General features: G+C 43.6%; 1 protein-coding gene across 2 annotated transcripts in view; it reads left to right on the forward strand.

Annotated features, from left to right (window-relative positions):
* LOC137546849 (C4b-binding protein alpha chain-like) overlaps positions 1-23,831 on the forward strand; it is an 865,201-nt gene that overhangs the window by 583,991 nt on the left and 257,379 nt on the right. For both annotated transcript variants that reach the window (XM_068269787.1, XM_068269786.1), the window contains exons 9-10: positions 16,075-16,263; positions 16,463-16,562. In XM_068269787.1, coding sequence (XP_068125888.1) covers positions 16,075-16,263; positions 16,463-16,562 — 289 coding nt within the window. The remainder of the gene's footprint in view (positions 1-16,074; positions 16,264-16,462; positions 16,563-23,831) is intronic.

The following is a 23,831-nucleotide window of genomic DNA, read 5'->3' on the forward strand; positions in this document are numbered from 1 at the left end:
GACAGTGGGGATGTTGTGTTCAGAGTGATGTGCAGTGTTAGTTTTCCGCCACACATAGCCTTTTGCATTTTGGCCAAAAAGTTCCATTTTCGTCTCATCTGACCAAAGCACCTTGTTCTACATGGTTGCGGTGTCCCCCACATGGCTTGTGGCAAACTGCAAACGGGACTTCTAATGCTTTCTGTTAACAATGCCTTTCTTCTTGCCACTCTTCCATAAAGGCCAACTTTGTACAGGGCATGACTAATAGTTGTCCTATGGACAGAGTCTCCCACCTGAGCTGTAGATCTCTGCAGCTCGTCCAGAGTCACCATGTGCCTCTTGACTGCATTTCTGATCAGCGCTCTCCTTGTTCGGCCTGTGAGTTTAGGTGGATTGCCTTGTCTTGGTAGGTTTACAGTTGTGCCATACTCCTTCCATTTCTGAATGATCGCTTGAACAGTGCTCTGTGGGATGTTCAAGGCTTTGGAAATCTTTTTGTAGCCTAAGCCTGCTTTAAATTTCTCAATAACTTGATCCCTGACCTGTCTTGTGTGTTCTTTGGACTTCATGGTGTTGTTGCTCCCACTATTCTCTTAGACAACCTCTGAGGCCGAATAATTATGCACACACCACTTTGCAGTTATTTATTTGTAAAAAATGTTTGGAATCCTGTATGATTTTTGTTCCACTTCTCATGTGTACACCACTTTGAGTTGGTCTTTCATGTGGAATTCCAATAAAACTGATTCATGTTTGTGGCAGTAATATGACAAAATGTGGAAAACTTCAAAGGGGCCGAATACTTTTGCAACCCACTGTATAACCAATGATTAACACATTTCATAAACCTATTATAATGAACAGATAAAAATGTATCCAATCAGTTCCACCCCACTCTATACTTAGATATATACAAAACAGTACACAAGGTTTTTTTTTTTAAAGGAACAGCATCAATCTTTTAATTCTTCGATATCCGTTTCAGTGTTTTTCCCAGAAATGTTTTCCAGCCGGGTGGCATGAAAAAGTAGCCGGGTGGGGTGTGACAGAGGAATTCAGGGCTGGTGCAACTCTAATGCTAGGTACACACCATACAATTTTCTGTTAGATTTTCTCTTAGATTTACCTGCCATATAGCTTTTTTCCATGTTGTAGGTAAATCTAACAGAGGAATCTAACAGAAAATTGTATGGTGTGTACCTAGCATAACAGTATAGGGGACGATGAGGAGGAGAGACGATGAAAGCCGGTGCTTACCAAAATTAGCTGGGCGAAGCACCCCTCTAAAAGAGCCTGAGGATAACACAGAATATTGGTGTTATAGTTGCGTTTCATACTAGAGGTGATCATTGCATTTAATATGTCTGTTAATTTCACGTATCATAAAAGAGTGTTTGTTGCATTTCATAAAGGAGGGGGGTGATTTTTGCTTTTCATATGGATGTTATTTGCTGCTGGGATTGAGGGGTATTGCAGATAGTGTAAAGGGGTCAGTATCATACTAAATTATCTGCAATACCGCTGGACCCCAGCAGCAAATAACATCCATATGAAATAACATGCATGTAAACTCTGCAAGAATCACTCCCCACCGACACCCCCCCCCCCCTTTCAAGCCACCTGCACATACCTTCAACGCTGGATCTGTGTTCCATATTTACTTTTTTTCATCAGTGGGCAACTTTTAACAGTCTTTGCCCAACTACCAGAGCCAGATTTTTACTTTTTCCTGCTCTAGGCCAACTTTCTACAATTGTAAATCAAGTAAGGCATAAGCACTTATGGGCAATGAGGCAGGCTGAGACAGACAGCATTCAGCACCATCCTCCATCTCCAGCAAGTCAGCTTATCTAAATTGCAGCTGACTGTCCTCATTGTTTGTTTGTTTTCTCAGGTCCCCTAGCTTGAAAGCTCTGCAGACTGAAGTATATCAGATAACAAATGCTCCTGCTCAGTAGTGGGCACAGTGATCTCATACCAGATGATCAGAGTTAAACTGGCCATACACTAGGCCGATTCCCGCCAGATCGACAGCAGATTCGATCACTAGCGGCATTCGAGTACCCGACGACCGACGCAGTAGAGCCCGCATACATTACCTGCTCTGCCGGCACGACTGCCCCTGGTCACCGCTGCTCCGTCTCCGCGCTGGTCTGGTCTCCGGGTCCGGCATGCTTCACTTCTTCTAGCCCGGCAGGAAGTTTAAACAGTAGAGGGCGCTCTACTGTTTAAACTTCCTGCCGGGCAGGAAGAAGTAAAGCATGCCGGACCTGGAGACCAGAGCGGAGACGGAGCAGCGGTGACCGGGGGCAGTCGCGCCGGCAGAGCAGGTAATGTATGCGGCGGGGGGGGGGGGGGGGGACCGGCAGCATGGGGAGGTCTGTGTCTCCATTAACTTAACATTGTTATCGCCACATCTAAGGGAGCGGTATTTACCGTCCTCATACCGCTTGCGGTAATCTTTATGAATTAACATTTTGTTACATTTTTTACGATAATCACCGCACAAGGCGGTGATTTATCAGTCTGCTCTGTAATGTCCGCTTTTCAGCAGTAAAGCAGAACACGGAGAAATGTATCAACTCGGCAGCTTCCTGTGCTTCCCCAGCTTACCGCCAGCCTAGTTCGGGGAATCTCCGCACTGCTATCGCAACTGTATACATTTTTATGAATGAGCAGCCAGAAGTCTAAAATACCGCCAGCTGTGTTTTCCCGCATGGACTTACTTTACCGACAACACTTTTATGAATGATAGCCATAGAGTTAAAGGATACCACAGCTGAAAAAAAAAGATTGCTGCAGTGTGTGGGGGGGTTAAAAGTACATAACATTATCTCCTCCTGCACCCGTTAAGGTAGCCATACACTGGTCCATTTGCCATCAGATTCGACCAACAGATAGATCCCTCTCTGATCGAATCTGATCAGAAAGGGATCGTATGGCTACCTTTACTGCAAACAGATTTCAGCCTGAAACCGATCACAATCTGTGGTGGTGGTGCTGCCGCTGCCCGCCCGCCCGCATACATTACCTGCTCCGCTGGCGCGACTGCCCCCGGTCACCGCTGCTCCGTCTCCGCTCTGGTCTCCAGGTCCGGCATGCTTTACTTCTTCCTGCCCGGCAGGATGTTTAAACAGTAGAGCGCCCTCTACTGTTTAAACTTCCTGCCGGGCAGGAAGAAGTGAAGCATTCCGGAAACCAGAGCGGAGACGAAGCAGCGGTGACCGGGGGCAGTCGCGCCGGCGGAGCAGGTAATGTATGCGGGTTCTATTGCGTTGGTCGTCGGGCACTCGAACGCCGCTAGCGACGCGCTCCCTACCCGCGGGTGATCGATGGTAATTTTCCGCACGGATCGATCGACGGGATCGGATGGAATAGATCGAAATTCGGCGTGTAGCGGGAACGATGTGACAGCAGATTCGATCCCAGTGATCGAATCTGCTGTCGATCTGGCGGGAATCGGCCTAGTGTATGGCCAGCTTTAGTCTTAGTCACATGACGCTTGGTGTAGTGGAGCGTACACGCAGCCCAGAGGAGACAGAGGGAACAGCGTGCTTCTGAGCCAATCGCTATGCACCGGCCAGATGGGAAGAGGGGAGGACATACTACGCACAGAGGGCGCAGTATGTCCGGGTGGGGGTGTCAATCAAGTCGCCGGACACCGGGATCAATATTAGACTAACGGCTGCAGACGGAGGGGGGCAGGAGGAGATAATGGTATGTACTTTTAACCCCCCCCCCACACACACACTGCAACAATCTTTTTTCAGCTGTGGTATCCTTTAATGATGCACTGTGAAGGGAAACACCCCTCCCCTCATGGCTGAGTCTGCCGTCAGAACTGGCATCAGAAAAGTGTGAAAGGGATTAGATAACCGTAAACAGAGAGATAAGGATTCAGATGTATGCACCAACACTTAGCAGCACTTCCCAAACATTACCTAACTTAATTGAAAATAACACGTCAATCGATAGTGTCCCTTTAACTGAGAGGGATATTAATATTTCATTTTAAACAATACCAGTTGCTTGGCAGTCCTGTTGATCTCTTTGGCTGCAATAGTGGCTGAATCACAAACCTGAAACAAACATGCGGCTAATCCAGTCTGACTTCAGTCAGAGCACCTGATCTGCTTGCTTGTTGAGGGGCTGTAGCTAAAAGTATTAGAGACACAGGATCAGCAGGAGAGTCAGGCAACTGGTATTTATTTAAAAGGAAAAATCCATATCCTTCTCAGTTTAGGTTCCCTTTAACCATCGATAATGAGAAATCCTCATTATCACTGTGTTTGTGCCCTTTCTTTAGATTGCCATGTATAAGAGTCTTTCTATCTTGGGAGATGGCCCTGTTGTGGGCTCGTTTTAAACTTTTTTTTCTAGAGTTTTGAGTTCATGCAGAATCATTCAAACTTTGTATGGAAATTTATGCAGCTTGAAAATGGACCAATTAAATTTTACCTCAGCAGGAATTGATTGGTTCATGTTCAAGCTGTATACATTTTCATACAAAATTTACATAATATTGCATTACTACTCAAATTTATTTGCATCTCATTGACCATCCCTAGTCTAAAGATAGAATTTGATAAAAACTGTTATATAACCAATGATTAACATATTTCATAAACAACACATGGATAAAACCACAGGGATATAAATAACACTGATATAAGAAATACCAGTAAGTTTACTTAGAAAGCAAGGGTATTGAACAGCCCACATGGGGTGACACACTGGTTTACAATGGAGTGCAAGCTTAACCACTTCTAAGTCTTTGCTACATACATCTACACCCCTGTATACGTCACTTGTTGATCAGGGGCGTAGATATGCATATTTTTTACTTACCGCCACCTTTCACTATCCCCACACCATTTTCATTTGCCTCGCCATCGTAATCCCCTCCTTCCATGAAACAGCTGTTCCCAAACCCGATCACCTTGCCTGTGATCAAAAGCGGATGTCAGTGAGACGTTGGCTTCTATTCATAAAACGGAAAGTAAAAAGATATGTGTGAGTGGTGTGTGTGTCATCAGGGATCTCTTGATCCCCTGATGGCGCAAGTTTGCAAAACCGGTCGGAAGGGAGACGGTCGGCTCCTATAGACCTTTTTCCGTTGTCTGTCTCACTTATAACTCACATGCGCATCATGATACCGGGGTTCCCTATGCATGGGCCCCGTATGTAAGTGTTAGTGTTTGTTTTTAGTCTATTTTATCCTATTTTAATTTAGTGACTGTCGTATCACTGTTTTGGAGAATAAAGCAGTCTGCACTTAGCACTGCCTTTGTTGTCTCTCATACATTGCTTGTTATCCCTGTGCAATTTCTTGGTAGTAATGTCTTGATGTTCCTTTGATGATTACCACTGCCATGGAAAGTGTCTTTAGCCTATATACAACTTTATAATGTGGGTTGTTAGTATCTGGTAAGGTTATTTCCTATATTGGTGATGTCGAACACTTTTGAGACGGCTTTGGACACCATTTGGTAATTTGATGTCATTCTTAATCCATTTTATGATTGTGAAGACGTGCGCTGTTTTACCATTGACATTACATATTTGAACTTTGGACTACTTGTGGTTAACAGTCTGCTGTGTGCCCAAGAAGTTATCTGATTATGTATATGGTGTATCATTTTAACTGTGACAAGCAAGAGAATAGAATTTGGGATGTATTATTGTTGAGGCATATGTCATGTAATTTTTTTTTTGTTTGTTTGTTTGTGCCAAAGTAAAGAAAATTGTAAAAAAAAATAACATTTTCAAACTTATGGTGCAATTTCAGAAAAACGCATAGGTCCGAATATTACAAAGTATTACAAAAGTACATAATATTACAAAATATTACAAATATTATATTATGTATATCTTAATAGGCCTGGGTCTCTAGTTTTCACAATGGTGATGTTTATGACCGGTATCAAATGGTATGAGACTCCAGGAGCTTTGCTAAGAAAAAATGTGGTTAACAGTGTGCAATGTGCCCAAAAAGCTATTTGATTACTGTATGTATATAGGGTATCATTCTAACAGTGACACACAAGAGAATATAATTTAAGGTCCTTGGCAACCGAGACCTATGTCATGTGAATTTTTTTTAGAGGCAAACTGAATGAAAAGCAATAAAATTGTTATTTTCTTTGTTTATGCACCAAAATAAAACGCTTGTGAAAAAAAAAAGTGACAGAATTGAAAAAAGTAAAAAAAAAAGATACATAGGTAGTTACCTTACGGACTCAGCTTTTTAACCATTTATGCCGCGCGGACGTGAGCTTCACGTCCGCAGTGGCAGCTGCTAGAGCCGCAGGGACGCGCTAGTCATGTCCCTGCAGTTTGGGTGGTCTGCAGACGATCGTGCGGGCAAATGCCCACGATCGCGCTGCTGCTGCTAGCAGGGGGGATTGGCTGCAGGGGACAAAAGTCCCCTGTGCCAATCCAAGCATGTCCGCCGAGAATAAATACTGTTTTTGCTCAAAAACAGTGTTTATTCTTACATAGAGCCTCACATCTCCCGCCGCCGGTTTCCGCCGCCCGTTCGTTAAATTTATGAATGGAAACAATGTTTTCATTCATAATCTCCCCGCCGCCACTGTGATTGGAAGCCTAGGTCACTTCACCTAGTTATATCCTATTTAGTGTACAAAGATTTTTGCTCAGTGGGGACATCTTGTGGCCAAATAGTAAAGTACACCTACTGACTTGAGGGAATAAAAAATAAATAACATTTATGACAAGAGGGCATATCATTAAGAAATAGTGGGCTATTGGATGTAAAACTGAAAAAAGCACCTTTATTTCCAAATAAAATATTGTCACCATACATTGTACTAGGGATATAATTTTAACGTTGCAATAACTGGGACAAATGGGCAAATAAAATGCATGGATTTTAATTATGGTAGCATGAATTATTTTAAAACTATAATGGCAGAAAACTGAAAAATAATGAATTTTTTCCACTTTTTTTCTTATTTTTCCCATCATAATGTATTTAGAATAAAATAATTCTTAGCATAATGTACCACCCAAAGAAAGCCTAATTGGTGGCGGAAAAAACAAGGTACAGATCATTTTGTTGCGCTAAGTAGTGATAAAGTTATTGGGGAATGAATGGGAGGAGCGCTGACAGGAGAAAATTCCTCTCGTCCATAAGCTGAAAAATACCTGTGGGCTGAAATGGTTAAATATGTATGCCATGATAGTATATTACTGTTACTTTTGCAGATAAGGATTTTTAATTACTAATAGAGTACAATGAGAAAACAGAAAAAAATTGCTTTTATTTCCAAATAGTATGTCTCCATACATTTGTACTAGGAAAATTAGTTAAATGTTGTGATAACCGAGACAAATGGGCAAATAAAATGTGTGGGTTTTATCTATGGTATATTTATTTTAAAACTATAATAGATGGAAATAGAAAAAGTGTATTTTTTTCTTTTTTTTCCCCTCTTTTTTTCCCTTTAACCTCTTGACGACCAGCTAACGCCGATTGGCGTAAACTGGTCGTCTGCGGGTTACCATGGAAACGGCCGCTCGATCGAGCGGCCTTTCCATGTCAGTTCACGGAGGGTGTCTCCGTGAACAGCCGGAGAGCTGCCGATCGCAGCTCTCCGGCAAAATGTAAACAGGCGGGGAAGAAATCCCAGCTGTTTACATCATACGGCGCTGCTGCGCAGCAGCGCCGTAAGGCAGATCGGCGATCCCCGGCCTCTGATTGGCCGGGGATCGCCGGCATATGATAGGCTGAAGCCTATCCTTCAATACGCAGGATGGAACTCCGTCCTGCGCATTACGGAGAGAGGGAGGGAGGTAAGGAGCGTGAGGGCAGAAATGGCTGCGGATGGGGGCTTTGAGAAGCCCCCCCCCCCCGCAAAACGCAGATGGCCGGCGGCGATCAGATCCCCCCAGCAGGACATCCCCCTAGTGGGGAAAAAAGGGGGGTAGTCTGATCGCCCTGCTGGACTCCTGATCGGTGCTGCGGGCTGTAGAGCCCACGCAGCACCGATCAGTGTAAAATCCACTGGTCGGCAAGTGGTTAAAATGCATAGAGAATAACATAACTAAAATAAAATATCAACCTCAAAAGCCTAATTTGTGGCAAAAAACAAGATAGAGATCATTTAGGTTTGATGAGAGAGGAGCGCTAAAATGTGAAAATTGTTTTAGTTTTTAAGGGTAAAAACCTCTGATCCTGAAGTGGTAAAATGTTGTACTAACCGGGACAAATGGGCAAATAAAACGTGTGGGTTTTATGTATCAAAGCATGTTTTATTTCGAAACCATAATGGCTGAAAACTGGGAAATATTTTTTTTCTTCCCTTAGCATTCCCTTTAATCTCCCTAGCAGTAAGGACAAGTGTGACTCGTTCAGAAAAAAAATGCTGAAAGCGGTAAGGACGAGCTACACTTGTCCTTGCAGCCAGGGATTTCTAGCTTCTCTGCTCTGCCGGCTCCACTTTTTTTTTTACTTATAAGGGATTCCCTATGACTGCTGGAAGCCTGCCAGCACACTGTGGGCAGTGATCTACGCTACCTACAACAGGCATTCGGCTATCCTGGGTAAGCACTGTGATCAGGGGTCGACGGAGCAGAGAAGGTGCAACTGCAGCATTCCCCCTCCCTTCTCCCCCGTCTGTGTCGTGATCCCCCCCTTCTCCTCCCCATCTGTAGCGATAGCCCTCCCTTCCTCTTCCTTTCTGTGTAGCGATCCCCGGTCCTCTCTTCTCCACTCCCCTTACCTCTGTGTAGCGATACTCAGCCCTGTTCTAATACTTACCGAGTCTCTCTGTACCACGATTTCACCCCATCTCTGCCGCTGCATTTTGTGTGTGTGTGTGTGTGTGTGTGTGTATCACGCGAAAACGCCTTCACCGATTTGAACAAAACAGCCATTCAGATTTGTTTATTTTTCAATGAGAATATACAAACTATTGATACTAAGGACCCCAAAGCTGATAAACTTGATAGAGTGACTGTATGTCAAGGTTAGAAAAAGTGTGCGGCGCCAGCAACTTAATTTTTTACATGGCAGGGTTCCCAAACTTGACACATTTGGCCACTGGGTGACTGGGATTAATATTCAGAAATGTGGGTGGAGCCTAAAAACAGCCAATCAAAATGTACTTATTGATTTTCAAGGGGGAACATTTACATTGCTACCATTCTTACACTGTTAATGGCAGAGGTCTCAAACCTGATACAGTCAGTTATTGGGTGACTGGGGTCCAAATTCACTAAAGTGGGTGGAGCCACAAACAGCCAATCAGATTTTTTAGATTGATTTCAGCCATTCTGTTATTGGCAGGGTTCTCAAACTTGACACAGTTGGCCACTGGGTGACTGGGACTAATATTCAGGAAAGTGGGTGGAGCCTACAGCAGCCAATCAAAATTCACCTTTTGATTTTCAAGGGGAATATTTACATTGCTGCCATTCATACACTCTTAATGGCAGAGGCCTCAAATCTGGTACAGTCAGTCACTGGGAGACTGGGGTTTACATTCTTAAAAGGGAATGGGCCAAAAACAGCCAATCAGATTTGTTTAATTTCAATGGTAAAATGCAACTTATTGATGCCAAAGACCACAAAGCTCATAAACTTGGTCAGTGAGTGACTGTATGTCAAGGTTAGAAATAGTGGGCAGAGCCAAAAACAACTTTTTACATGGGAAAATGTAAATTGCAGCTATTCTTACACTGTTAATGGCAGGGTTCTCAAACTTGACACAGTTGGTCACTGGGGGACTAGGATTAATATATGGAAAAGTAGGTGGAGCCTACAAGAGCCAATCAAAATTCACCTATTGATTTTCAAGGGGAATATTGAAACTGCTGTCCTTCTTACACTGTTAATGGCAGAGGCCTCAAACCTGCTACAGTCGGTCATCAAGTGACTGTGGTTCAAATTCCCTAAAGGGTTGGAGCCACAAACATCCAATCAGATTTGCTTTTTTTGGATAAACTGCTTCCATTCACACAATTTTTATGCCAGTAACCCAAAATCTGACAAACTTGGTAATTGAGTAGTGACTGTGTGTCAAGGTTACAAAAAGTGGGTGGAGTCAAAAACAGATTTTCTGGGAAATTGTAAACTGCAGCCCTTCTTCACTGTTAATGGCAGGGTTCTCAAACTTTGCACAATTGGTTACTAGGTGACTGGGATTAATAATCATAAAAGTGGGTGGAGCCTAAAAAAGCCAATCAAAATCACATGTTGATTTTCAAGGGGAATATTAAAATTGCTGCCATTCTTGCACTGTTTATGGCACAAGCCTCAAACCTGGTACAGTTAGTCATTGGGGTTCAAATTCAGAGAAGGGGACTGAGCCACAAACAGTTTAATTTCTTGGGAAAATACAAATTATTGATGCCAAGGACCCCAAAGCTCACTAACTTGGTCATTGAGTGACTGTATGTCCAGGTTACTAAAAGTAGGCGGAGCCAAAACCAAATTTCACTGGGAAAATGAAGACTGCAGGCCTTCTTACACTGTTAATGGCAGGGTTCCCAAACTTTGCCCAGATGGTCACTGGGTGACTGAGATTATTATTCAGGGAAGTGGGTGGAGCCTATAATAGCCAATCAAAATTCACCTGTTGATTTTCAAGGGGAAAATTTAAATTGCTGCCATTTTTACACTGGTAATAGCAGATGCCTCAAACCTGCTACAGTTGGTCATTGGGTGACTGGGGTTCAAATGCTGGAGAGGGGCAGAGCCACAAACAGCCAATCTAATTTGTTTAATTTCTATGGGAATATACAAATTATTGATGCTAAAGACCCCAAAGCTCACAAACTTGGTCATTGATTGTTTGTGCGTTAGGGTTAGAAGAAGTGGGCGGAACCAACACCAATGAAATACATACCCGGGCAATGCCGCGTCATCAGTGGGTGGAGACAAATACAAATTTCACTGGGAAAATGTAAACTGCAGCCATTCTTACACTGTTAATGGGAGGGTTCTTAAACTTTGCACCGTTGGTCACTCAGTGAATGGGATTAATTTTCAGAGAAGTGGGTGGAGCCTACAAAAGTGTATAAAGCTTCACCTATTGCTTTTCAAGGGTGTAATGATCTGCTCTGCTGTCTGCACAGGCAGGCAGCTTTTTGACCATTTTTTAGGTCTGATTGCTGCAGTTCCCTGGAAAAGAGACCTGTCTTCTCTCTGCAAGTTTGAGTTGCTGTGATGGTAAGGGATTTGCATCCACTTGTCATGCAAATTGCTTATCTGCTTCCTTTGAAGGCTTGCAGTATAAATACCATTTCCTCCCAAAATTCCCTGCTGGTCATAAAGGTTTGGTTTTTCTGGACTTGCCTTGAGTTTCAGCCCCTCTGCTGATTGTTTGTGATTATTCTAGTGTAGTTAATTATTGGGGAGTGCATCCTGCATTCTCTATAGTGCAGTCAGGCTTTGTATTATTTGTACAGTTTATTCCTGTGCTGTTTTGTCTTGTCCCTGCGATTGTACTGTCGCCTGCGGCGGCTGGCAGTAAATCGTTTGGTCTTGTTCCTAGATCGCATTAGCCCTGGCGGACGAGGCGGTGGATCTTCTTTGTCTGTCTTGGAGTATAACCTTAGCTGCGGTTGCTACTGGTTACTTCTTTAGTCTGTCTTGACCAGCACGAACGCTTGCTGTTGTCTGGTGGGAGGCAACCGATTAGCAAGCGTTCGCGTTATTTGTCTGTCGTCATTGTTAGGTTCATGTGTTAATTAGGGTTGGTACGTTTTGTCACTGTTGCGCTTTTTGTGCAGGGACCGTACCATTAACGCGCTTGCCTCTGTTGCGCATATCGTGCGGGGACCGTGTTTAGGTAGTTCGTTTGTTATTTTCTTTGGCGTTCAGATTGTGGTTCTTTGCTGTGTCTTCCCTACTCAGTCACGCTCTGTCTTATCCAGTCTTGTGTCTCTATTAGCAATCGCCATTCTTGCGATTGCTTTCTCACTTTGGTTTTCGCTGTTGTATGTCAACCGTCGCCGGATGGCGACTGGATTGGTGGACATACATACATTCTGTCTCTGTGCTCACTCTCTCTCAAAAGGCTATCTTTCCTTGTATTGTTTCACTTCGTACAATTTCTATCTGGCATCTGTGGTAGTGCAGAGGGTTTATTCCTCTGCACTCCACAGCTCCATCTGCCGGTTGGAAATTCCTCTCTATAGGTGCATTTGCACCAAAGCTGGGTTCCTTTTCTAGGCGCTTGTGGAGGGTTTCCGCAGTGTCAGCGCGCATGTTGTGCGCTGACCTTGGAGATAATTCCACATTCGTGACAAAGAGAATATTTAATTGATACCATTCTTGCACTGTTAATGGCACAGGCCTCAAACCTGGTACAGTTGGTCATTGGGTGACTGGGGTTCAAATTCAGAAAAGGGGGTGGAGCCACAAACAACTCATCAGATTTTTTTATTTCAATGCAAATTATTGATGCCAAAGACCACAAAGCTCAAAAACATGGTCATTGAGTAATTGTTAGGGTTAGAAAAAGTGGGTGGAGCGGACACCAGCCAAATACATTCCCGGGCAATGCTGGGCAATCAGCTAGTTCTTTATAAAGATATTCCCTAAAAAAGATTTAAACAATGATGCTGGCTAGCTTCCCTGCTTGCTACACAGTTTTTTGGCAGTTGGACAGAGCAACTGCCATTCACTAAGTACTTCTGAAAATAAATAAATCCCTGAGAATCCCCCCATGAAGAGATGGACTAGTCCAAAACCTGTTGCTTCTGTCAGATTTCTACTACCTACTGTAAGTGACAAAAACATAGGAGAAGAGTAATTTATGTCTCATTTTACTCTGGAAAAAAATGTACTCGTTTGTTTGCACATATTTTAAATTTTAATTTTTCGCCATAATGCCACTTTAAGAAATCAGCACACAAAAAAAAAATAAAGTGGAGTATACATGAAGAAACTTTTAGAACACTGGATGCTACAGACTTAACAGAGGAAGGAAGTGTCTATCATGAGGAAAGAAGAAGGGATAGCGGAGACGTGTCGGAGAACATGAGAGAGGCTTATCATAATTTTTTGAAGGAAGTAGAGGAAAATGAAGAAACCCATCAAGAATGTACAGAAGACACAGGGAGTACACATGCATCAACAAAGACTGTAGTGAGACCGAAAAGAGTTCTGAAACAAAGGACTACGTGTGAAGATGAGAAGAAGAGTAGGAGCAACAAAGGAAAGGAACACAAGAAACATTACAAAGAAATTGAGACTAGAAATAAGAAGGTATATAATCAACGGAGAGAATGTGATGAGAACCAAACCTCAAGATCATCAACTACAAACAGCCCCCATAAAAGGACCAGTATGGTGCAATATAATCTACCAGTAAGAAATAGATTCACTGATCTACTAAGGAAAGATAGTGAAAATGAAGAAGGGTGTGGGGAAACATAATAAGAACACTGCAAAAGACCAGAGAGCAATACAGCGGGAGAATAAGATCTACCCATACATCAAGAAACCAACCAGATTCAAGTAGTGTGTCAGGAAACACAAGATATTGGAGGAAATTCCAAACAACTAATAAAGGAAAGAAAAGGGGAGTGAATACAATTAACAAGTATTTTTTTAGCCAAAGCAGGAAATCCAGAAGAAGCGGAACCAGGGGGCAAAAGGAAGTAGAGAAAGAAGAAAATAACTTCACAAATCAACAAAACAGAGAGGGAGATGGGTATCTTCGATCTCAGTGGTGTACAGTTAGAGGAGTCTAAAAAGATGTTACTCTCTAAGGCAGAGTTCCCCAACCCTTTCCTCAGGGCCCACCAACAGGTCAGGTTTTGCAGAAAACCACAAACGTGCACAAGTGGAGTAATTAGTGTCTCAGCAGAGCTGATTCACTACCTCTGTGGACTTCTGTAAAACATGCACTGTGGGTGGGTTGGGGATCACTGCTCTAAGGGACTAAAATTTGCACCATCAAGAAAACTTAAAGGGACTCCGAGCAGTGCAGAAACTATGGAAAGATGCATATCGTTTTAAAGCTCTCTTTCTCCTCTTTCCAATGATATATAAACCGCCGCCATGCGCATTTTAGTTTTCGCTATTTTCGCGATTGAAATTGCCACGGCCGCGATTTCAATCGCGAAAATAAAGAAAACTAAAAGGCGTAGAGTGACGATTTAGGTGTCGCCAGAAAGAGGAGAAAGAGAGCTTTAAAATGATATCCATCTTTCCATAGTTACTTGTATTACACAGGACGACACTTTCCCCAGTGTCAGCAGCTCCATTCAGCAGAAAAAGTCGCCCTGTGTAATACAATGTAACTATGACAAGATGGATATCATTTTAAAGCTCTCTTTCTCCTCTTTCTGGCGACACCTAAATCGTCACTCTACGCCTTTTAGTTTTCTTTATTTTCGCGATTGAAATCGCGGCCGCGGCAATTTCAATCGCGAAAATAGCGAAAACTAAAAGGCGTAGGGTGGTGGTTTACATATCATTGGAAAGAGGAGAAAGAGAGCTTTAAAATGATATGCATCTTTCCATAGTTTCTGCACTGCTCGGAGTCCCTTTAAGAAATTTGAGACATTTATTGACATTAAAAATATGTCAGGAAATTATGCTTGAAGAAGTATTTAAGTGTGATAAGTAGTGATAGTTATTGGCGAATGAATGGGAGCAGGGCTGAAATGTGAAAATTGCTCTGGTCCATAAGGGTAAAAACAGTTAGTGGTGAAGTGGTTAATAAATTACATAAAATAATTTAAAGTAAACCTCCAGACTAAAAACCTACTCAGCAGCACTGAAAAAGGCTTGGTGTTCCTTTAACAGTTTCACAGCATCAGAACTGTTTTTCTTACCGAAGTCTCATTTTTAGCTGCATTTTTAGCTAAGCTCCGTCCCTTCAAAGAAAACTGCCCAAGCTTTTTTCCCAGATGCTGTGCAAAGCATGATGGGATTTCTGATGTTGTTGTTCTCGTTGCCTAGCAACTGGGAGGGGTGATCAGGACACAGGACAGTTGGAACTGTGTCTCATGCTCCCTGTCCCCTCCTTTCAACCAAAAAGATGGGTGCCCTCATGAAATCACAAACATTTGTCTGTTCTTTTAAAATAGGGTGGGTAAGAGATTATATTACCTATCTATTTTAATTAACATAACTAATGTAACTTAATAAAAATGTGTTTGTTTAGGCTGAAGTTCCTCTTTAAAGAGAAACTCCGACCAAGAATTGAACTTTATCCCAATCAGTAGCTGATACCCACTTTTACATGAGAAAAATAATGATTTTCACAAACAGACCATCAGGGGGCGCTGTATGACTGATTTTGTGCTGAAACCCCTCCCACAAGAGGCTCTGGTACCGTACGGTACTCTGGGCAAACTGCCACAATGTAACAATGTTCAGACAGGAAATAGCTGCTTACAGCTGTCTGTTAAAGCCAGACCAGCTACATAATCTGCCCACAGTAACAATGTCACCATGTAATACATGTCAGAATGTGAATCTGGGAGAGGAAAGATTTTACAATGAGCAAACACTGACTAAATCATGTATACATAATTATTGTAAAAATGAAGCAGTTTTTTTATTACATTATTTTCACTGGAGTTCCTCTTTAAGGCTATCCATTCTTCTTGGTATACACAGCATTAAATCTGACTCTGGGTGCTATTGTAAAATTATTGTGTATTTGCATAGAGCAAACGGTTAAACAAAAATTGTTTTGCATAACTTTCTTTTCATGTTGTGTCTCTGCCTAGATATGTGTTGGCAAATGATCTGATTGTATGTGTGTGAGGAAGGATTGTCTTTTCTCAGCCTATTGGTACATAGACTGTAGTCACGAACAATGGAAAATCTATGTGGAGGGTGGGTCTGAGAGAACGGTGACTCACATGTTCGCGACAGCATCTTACGTGTGAACGTAGCCTTACGCTGTTGGATTAAAATTCCCAGCACATCTGTTTTTTACAGTTTGCTAAAGAGTTTAACATTTGCTTGGAGACTATTTGAAAGGACTGTGGTAAGTTGTTACTATTATTTTTGCATTTACATTGTCAATAGTGTTTTAAATTTATCTGTGTTTTTACAAATATTTTTTTTCCTGCTATGACTGTTGCTGCTTTTTTTCATAGCTGTTTGCGATTATCCTTCCACAATTTCTTATGCGTTACTTGAAGAAAGCTTTCACAACTTACCTTACTATTTTGATGGTACCACGGTGGCATACAATTGCAAACCAGGTTTTGAACGTGATCCTAATCAGAAAAATTCAGTAACTTGCTTAGGCAACAGTTGGTCCACACACAGCAAGTTTTGTTTACGTAAGTAACCAGTTTAAGTAGTTGCAATTAGTTTTGTAGCACAATGGGGTTTATTTATCAGGTTTTTTTTGTGCAAACATACTCCATAGATTTCCCTGTAATTGTTTGATGTGTGAATAAATTAGTAGTGCTGAGTGTAAAAATTAATAGTGCTCAGTGTAAAACATTAACTGTAATGTTAATTTTGTATTCTATGCAGCCATTTCATGTGGAGATCCAGGCAGTATACCAAATAGTATAACACTATCTGCACAAGATTTCCTTTTTGGCTCCAGTGTCAGATATGAGTGTAATAAAGGGTAGGTTTGCACAATAATATTTTACACTGTGTTTATTTATTAAATGTTGTGCTAATATACTGCATGCATATTTAAATGTTTACTGCTGAAACATGTATTCGTCCACACAAAATTAAATCAAAGAGATCAACCTGATCAGAGAGATGGAAGGTCTCGCTTACCAGGAAAGGTTAAGGTGCCCATACATCAGATAACGTATGGGCAGATTGACCAAGACACAGCTCTCTCCCTGATCGAATTTGATTGGTGAGAGATCTGTTGCCTGCCCATACTCCACAGGCCGATTCCCGATCAATTCCATGCTGGAATCGGCCTTGTGACTCTGCATCTGCCTCCTCGCCAGGCCAATGCTGCCCCCCTAATATTCAATGTGCCCCTCCCCATTGCCCAATGCGTTATACATTATGTGTCCACGTCCACCGCTGGCTCCGGGCGCCTCCCTCCATCCTTACACAGGCCCCATGTGGTTGCCAAAGTAATGTGGGCGCCTGTGTGACATCACATGTGTACGCCGGCAGCCACATGGGGCACATGTATGGACAGTGCCTGAAGGCAGCATTGGATGTGGACAGGTAATGTACAATGCACTGGGCATCGGGAGGGGGGCATATTGAACATTGGAGGGGACAGTGTCAGAAGTTTTGTCGCATTTGTCACTTATCCCGATATCCCTTGCCATTACTGCGCCGCACCCGACTGACCACAAAAGCCCACCATCTTGCAGCATGTCTGCCCGGGCATGCTCTTGGTGGGACCCATTTTCATCCAATTAATTTATAATAATTAAATCGGATGGTCGGTCAGCCTTCAAGTCGCCCGATGTATGGCCACCTTTAAATAACCTGGGCTTATTTAATCTGGGTAAAAGATGCCCCAAAGAAGACCTAATTAACCTGTATAAATATATGAGGACAAAAGAAAAGCTTAGATAGGGGTGAGGAAGCACCCTTAAATTGTGAACAGCTGAGAAGCAGTATAAAATAAACACTTACCTCAGTAGAGGAAGGAAAGTAAGAAATATTCTATTTATTGGATACTAAAACATGACCTGTTTTGCAAGCCTTACCCACTTTTTCAGGTAAAAAAATACAGTGTCTGCAACTCGAGCACCTCAGACTTAGCCTCACACGGCACTCCAAGGATAAAGTGCTTGAATTACAAACACTTTATTTTTTTTACCTAAGGAAGCCAGTAAGGCATGCAAAACGTGTTGTCATTTAGTGTCCAATAAATGGAATATTTTAAGGCAGCCATACACTGGTCGATGTGCCATCAGATCGACCAGCTGACAGATCCCTATCTGATCGAATCTGATCAGATAGGGATCGTATGGCTGCCTTTACTGCAAACAGATTGTGAATCGATTTCAGCCTGAAACCGATCACAATCTGTTCAGCTGCTCCTGCCGCCTGTCCCCCCCCCCCCCCCCGCGCATACATTACCTGATGCGGGCTCCCGGGCGTCTTCTCCGCATCTTCTCAGCGCTGCACCCGCTCCATCCCGGCGCTTCCTGTGTCACTCCGTGACCAGGAAGTTCAAATAGAGCACCCAGGAAGCGCCGGGATGGAGCGGGTGCAGCGCTGAGAAGATGCGGAGAAGACGCCCGGGAGCCCGCATCAGGTAATGTATTTTTTATCGGATCGGCCGCCGCTAGCGACGCGCACTTTACCCGCGGGCGATCGAGGGTAATTTCCCGCACGGCGCGATCGACGGACCGATCCGATTTCGGGAGGAAATCGGATCGTCGGCGGCGTTTACCGCGAACGATTGGCAGCAGATTCGATCCCAGGATCGAATCTGCTGTCGAAACGGCCGGGAATCGGGCCAGTGTATGGCCACCTTTACTCTCCTTCCCCTACTGAGGTAAGATTGGTTATTCTGTACTGCCTCCCAGTTGTTCTTTAGATGGAGATGACAGGAGGAGGAGTTGTTCTTTAGATGGAGATGACAAGAGGTAGATAGTGATTGATGTGTGGTTTGAACAAAAGAGTTGATTCAATTAGAACACCTAGGCAGCAGGCTTGGGTCAAAGTCAATATTGGATTGTTATCAACATTAATTATTATGTCAGGAAGGGGAGCTAAATCACAAGGTGGAAAAATAAGTTTCAGTTTTGTCTGTGTAAAGTTTTAGAAAGCGGGAGGCGATGGCGTTGAGGAAGTCAAGGACCCCAGCTGTTAACACAACTAGATCAAGAGCTGATAGTTTTGGTTGTCATCCACATATAATGCTGCCCATAATGATTCATACAATCAAATTGTACTGGCAAATTGTGACGTAAAGTTACTTTTAGTTAACCTCCTTGGCGGGTAATTTTTTCTGAAAAAATTGCAGAATTCCAATTTTTTTTTTTTTTTTAAAGTTTCATGTAAAGCTACCAGAGTGGTAGCTACATGAAACACCACTAGAGGGCGCATGTGGCCCTCTAGTCCGATCGCCGCCGGCAACAATGGCAAACAGGGGAACGCGTATACAACGCGTTCCCCTGTTTGGCTTCTCCTGTCGCCATGGCGACGATCGGGATGACGTCATGGACGTCAGCCGACGTCCTGACGTCAGGGACACACGATCCAGCCCATAGCGCTGCCCGGAACTCATTGATCCGGGCAGCGCAGGGCTCTGGCGGGGCCCTCTTCAGCCGCTGCGTGCGGCCGATCGCCGCAGAGCGGCGGCGATCAAGCTGTGCGCGCGGCTAGCAAAGTGCTGGCTGCGCGCACAGCAATTTACAAAATGAAAATCGCCCCACAAGGGGCTGAGATCTCCCCCTGCGCGGCATAGCCCGAGCTCAGCTCGGGCTTACCGCCAGGGAGGTTAACCAGCAAGTAATTTTTTGATGGTAAATGACATAGGTGTCTTCCAAAAGATAATAAGATGATGTACAAGAGGCATTATTGTGGAAAAAAAATCAGCTTTTATTTACATTTGAGCAAAAAGCATCCAGTCCAAAATTATTCATAACCTTCACAAACTGTCACAGTCTGTGGGAAAATCCAAAGTTCTATACCATTCCAAAACGTCTAAGCTGTCCTAAAGCATCCTTATTACCTTGATTAATTGGGGACAGCTGTTTTAATCAACTCAATAGGTGAAAAAACAGCAGGTCTCTGCAGTTGGTTTGTGGACAGTCATGGCTAACACAAAGGAGCTCAGTGAGGACTTGCAGCTGCGCATTGTGGCTGCTCACAAGTCAGGAAAGGGCTACAAGGCCATTTCTAAATGTTTTCAAATTCCAGTGGCTACAGTGCAAAGTATTATTAAAAAATACAAAATGTTATGCACTGTGGAAAATCTCAGAGGATGTGTTCGGAAGCCAAAAGTAACACCAGTGAGCTGGCCAGGAGGATAGTGAGAGAGGTGAAAAAGAATCCAAGGATCACCACTGAGGCCATCCTGGTGAATCTGGGCTCTGCTGGTGGCAATTTCTCAAGGCAGACAATCTCATGCTAAAGATGAATGGGCAAAAATACCTTTCTTCCCCATTCACACTTAGAAACGCAAAACGCCAGAGATTTTTTCCAGCGTTTTGCAGGAGTGATTTTTCCATGATTTCACATGGAAAAATCACTGAACACTGCGGCGATTTTGCCGCAATCGCGTTTATCGCTTCTACAGCACTGAAACGCGATAGCCAGGAGACCGCCTGAAAATGGTTCAGGCGACGTGTTTGCATTTTTGCCCATTTTTGGGCGATTTGCGGCGATTAGCGCAAATCGCCCAAGTAAGAACAGGCCCATAGGGTTTCATTACGCTAGCGCTTTTAAAAAGCGCTAGCGTTTCAGCATTTTGCCGAAATCGCGCCAAAACGCTCTAGTGTGAATGGGGCCTTAGAGACATGCAAAAAGCTGGTCTGCAATTATAGGAAGCGTTTGCGGTAATAGCCAATAAAGGCTTTTCTATTGATTTTTGTGAAGGGTATGAATAATTTTGTATTTAAATGTGGAACAGAGGCGCCAGCAGGATAAAAATTCATAAAATCTTAAAAAATGCTTGGGAGGAAGTATTGGGCTTGCCTCCCAGAAACAGACAAGAGATCCTGTATAAATCAATACATTTATTGTACGGTACCCCCAAACAATAGTGCAACGCGTTTCGCAGGTCAAGCCCGCTACATCAGGCAAAAATCGGGGACAACAGGAGATCTGTAGTAACGAGTTTAGCGCCTCACACTGTGAGTGGGTGGAAGGAAGAGGTAGTGCCTGAATATGCAACTTTGAAAATTGTTCCTGAGGAAAGCCAGGAAAGAGCAAGATCCAGGATGCCTAGAGAGGAGGGGATTTGGAGAAGAAGAGGATGGTCCACTTTGTCATAAACTGAAGAAGGAGGTGGATAAGTCATTGATTTCTTTAACTAGTGCTTTTTCTGGTGAGCAACTTGGGCAGAAGCCAGTCTGGAGATGAGCAAACAGTGAGTTGGCAGTGATGTATGTACCAATTCTGTGTGGACTTGGACAGGTGGAGGGATGTGATTTAGAGATGAGAGGGCATTTTCTGATAGCCTAGGAAAGACTGGTGTGGCCCCTTTCCCTATTTTTCATATCAAATACATCTTAACCCATATGCTGTGTCACAACAGAGCCTCAGCAGCAAAAAGGTTAAACTGCACAGGCAGAACACAGTGTTAATTAGCTTTTAGGTCTTATGGTGGGCATAGACGGTTCGTTTTATATTATCAATTGAGCCGCTGATGGCTCGATTGATAATATTCAACCTGTCCGATCACCGCGGCGGGTCGATACTGCGCTCGATCCCCGCAGGCGGACAATGGTAGAAACAAAACGCTGATAATTAAGTGCCCGCGGGGACGAGCAGGGATCGATCTGCGTGCACGCCTGGACGAGCGGTGACGCGCCGGCATCGAGCCGCTGGCTCGATACCGGCGCATAAACGAACCGTCTATGCCCAGCATTAGATCTTATCAGTACCCCTGCAGATAAAAAGCATTACTCAGCTTTGACAGAAGCTTATAAAATAGACTGTTACAATCCTGACAGTCTGCAAACTTCCATCGTATTCACACCTCGACATGTCGTAAAAACCTTTGCCATAACTTTAAAAGAGAGTGACTGATCCTCATCTCTGCTTCTCTCCACTCTGCTACAGTATTTCTGAAATTCATATTTTTTCATAATTTATGGTTTTCTAGCCACTACGAATATGCTTTTTACAGAAGTTAGTAAGGTCAGTCTGACACACACACTGAGAGATGTTCACACAAATCGCTCATCCAGCTGCTGAGAAAGAACGGTACTCAGTCGTACTTTACAGTTTGATACTCATGTTTCAAATATGTGAATTCGTAACACCTTACTGAATACAAATATGCAATCTATTTCTTGATATGACTTATGGACATTGAGAAATCTGCATACCAGGTATTCTGCCAGATCTCTCTCCCTGGATGGGGGACTGCCCCCAGCTCCAATTACAACAAGGCTAGACATTGCTTGCCATACCCACTCCCAGCTGCAGAGGGAGTAAAATCCAGTGACCCACTCAGTTTTGGTTCCTTTGTTTATCATCTTTGTCAAATTCCATCTACCGACAGGCCAGCAGGACACTGGCCAAAACACAATACTTCAGTTTATTCAGCACAAAGATTCTTCATTATTCTCCCTTTTCTGTCTATTTATATGCAACCAATCCTCTGTGTAAAGTGTACCTAAACCAATTGCAGAAAAAAAGATTCACTTACCTGGGGCTTCTCTCAGCCCCTGCAGCCGTCTGGTCTGGCGCCAGTCTTCTACGATCCTCCCTTCCCCCGCTGCGGCTTAGTTTTGTTTTACACCTACTGGGAGTCAGTGAAACACTGCACTTGCGTGGTCCTTGCCAGGTGTAGCATCACTCGCATTCACGTCTGCAGTAGAGTCCTGCGCATGGACTGAATGGAGGATTGTAGAGGATCGGCGCTGGACAGTTAATCTCGTTTTCAGCAATTGGTTTAGGTTTACTTGATATTATTATGGCAGTTTTAATGTATATGTTTTTGTGTAGTTTATAAAATTTAATCTTTACAGTTCTTGCCCTTCTTACTGGATTATTCTGCTCCACACTGGAACTTTGTCTTTAGAAGAGACACACTACCGCATTGTTTATCTTTATAAATTGTTCGATTTGGCTAGTTAGAGAGTTACAGTTAACGTCTCCTTTTAGGAATAAATAGTTCCAAGGTCTCTCCATCTCATTTTCACCTCCTTACGACTGCGTCATGCCGATAGGCGTGAACACGGCGGCTCTCCCAGGACCGCCTAACGCCAATTGACGTTAAGTCCTGGGGGCGTGATATGCAGGCGATCGTGCACAGATGTGTGCGCATCCCCACTTGAATGACGGAGCTCCACTGAACGCCGCTAGCAGACTGTTAGATGGCGAAACCGCCATCTATTTACATTGTGCAGCGTAGGTGATCTACAGCACGCTGTACTGGGAACAGCCGTGTCACTCGGCTGTCCCCTGGGGAGGCTCACAGAGCGATCAGCTGGGATTGGTAGCCGGGGGGAGGGAGGATGGGGGAAATAAAAATAAACATAAAAGAGATGATTTTATTTAAAAAAATAAATACATTTACAAAAAAACCCGCCTGCAGCAGCGATCAGAGCCCACCAACAGAACAGCTACAAGCTGAGGCACTAGTTTAAATAAGAATGGAACCTTGGCAATTTTACACCAAAATAGGCGGGTTGCTTAATTGGCTAGTGGATGACGTATAAAGGGTGGCAAAAACGAATGACTAAACCGACTGACGCCCCCAGTCTCATTGTTTGCCAGCCCACCGCTGTGCAATGTATATATATCCAGTGAAAAATGTTAAATCCCCTTACCAGTGTGCTGTCTGGTAAATCGTGGGGCAGCAGAATCCCTAGGTCGGCGCTGCCGTCCAAAGTAGAGGGAGCCTATTTTCACCAATGTTTGCCGTAGGTTAAGCTGAATCAGCGTAACTTAATCCAAAATAGAAGGCGATGTGACGTGCCATTACTAGGTAACGACCGCTGGTAGGAACTGACGTCACCGCCCCAGGGGAAGGACTCTAGGTGGAAGTGTACATTGCTAGGCAACCTGGGAAAACAATAGCACAGGGAGCGAGGCTATACTTTGGCCCGCCCTCGCAGGTTGCCTAGCTATAGCGCCGCACAATAGGGCAGTTCGAATTGCTGTATGAGAAGGAACTCAAGATGGGACTTTAACTCTCCAGAGTGGGGACTGCAGGATGGGAAAACTCTGTTGCTGATGCCCTGATGCTCATGACATGCATACACTGAAATGAGCATATGGT

This window comes from Hyperolius riggenbachi, chromosome 2 (genome assembly GCF_040937935.1).
Source record: "Hyperolius riggenbachi isolate aHypRig1 chromosome 2, aHypRig1.pri, whole genome shotgun sequence".
Classification (NCBI taxonomy): domain Eukaryota; kingdom Metazoa; phylum Chordata; class Amphibia; order Anura; family Hyperoliidae; genus Hyperolius; species Hyperolius riggenbachi.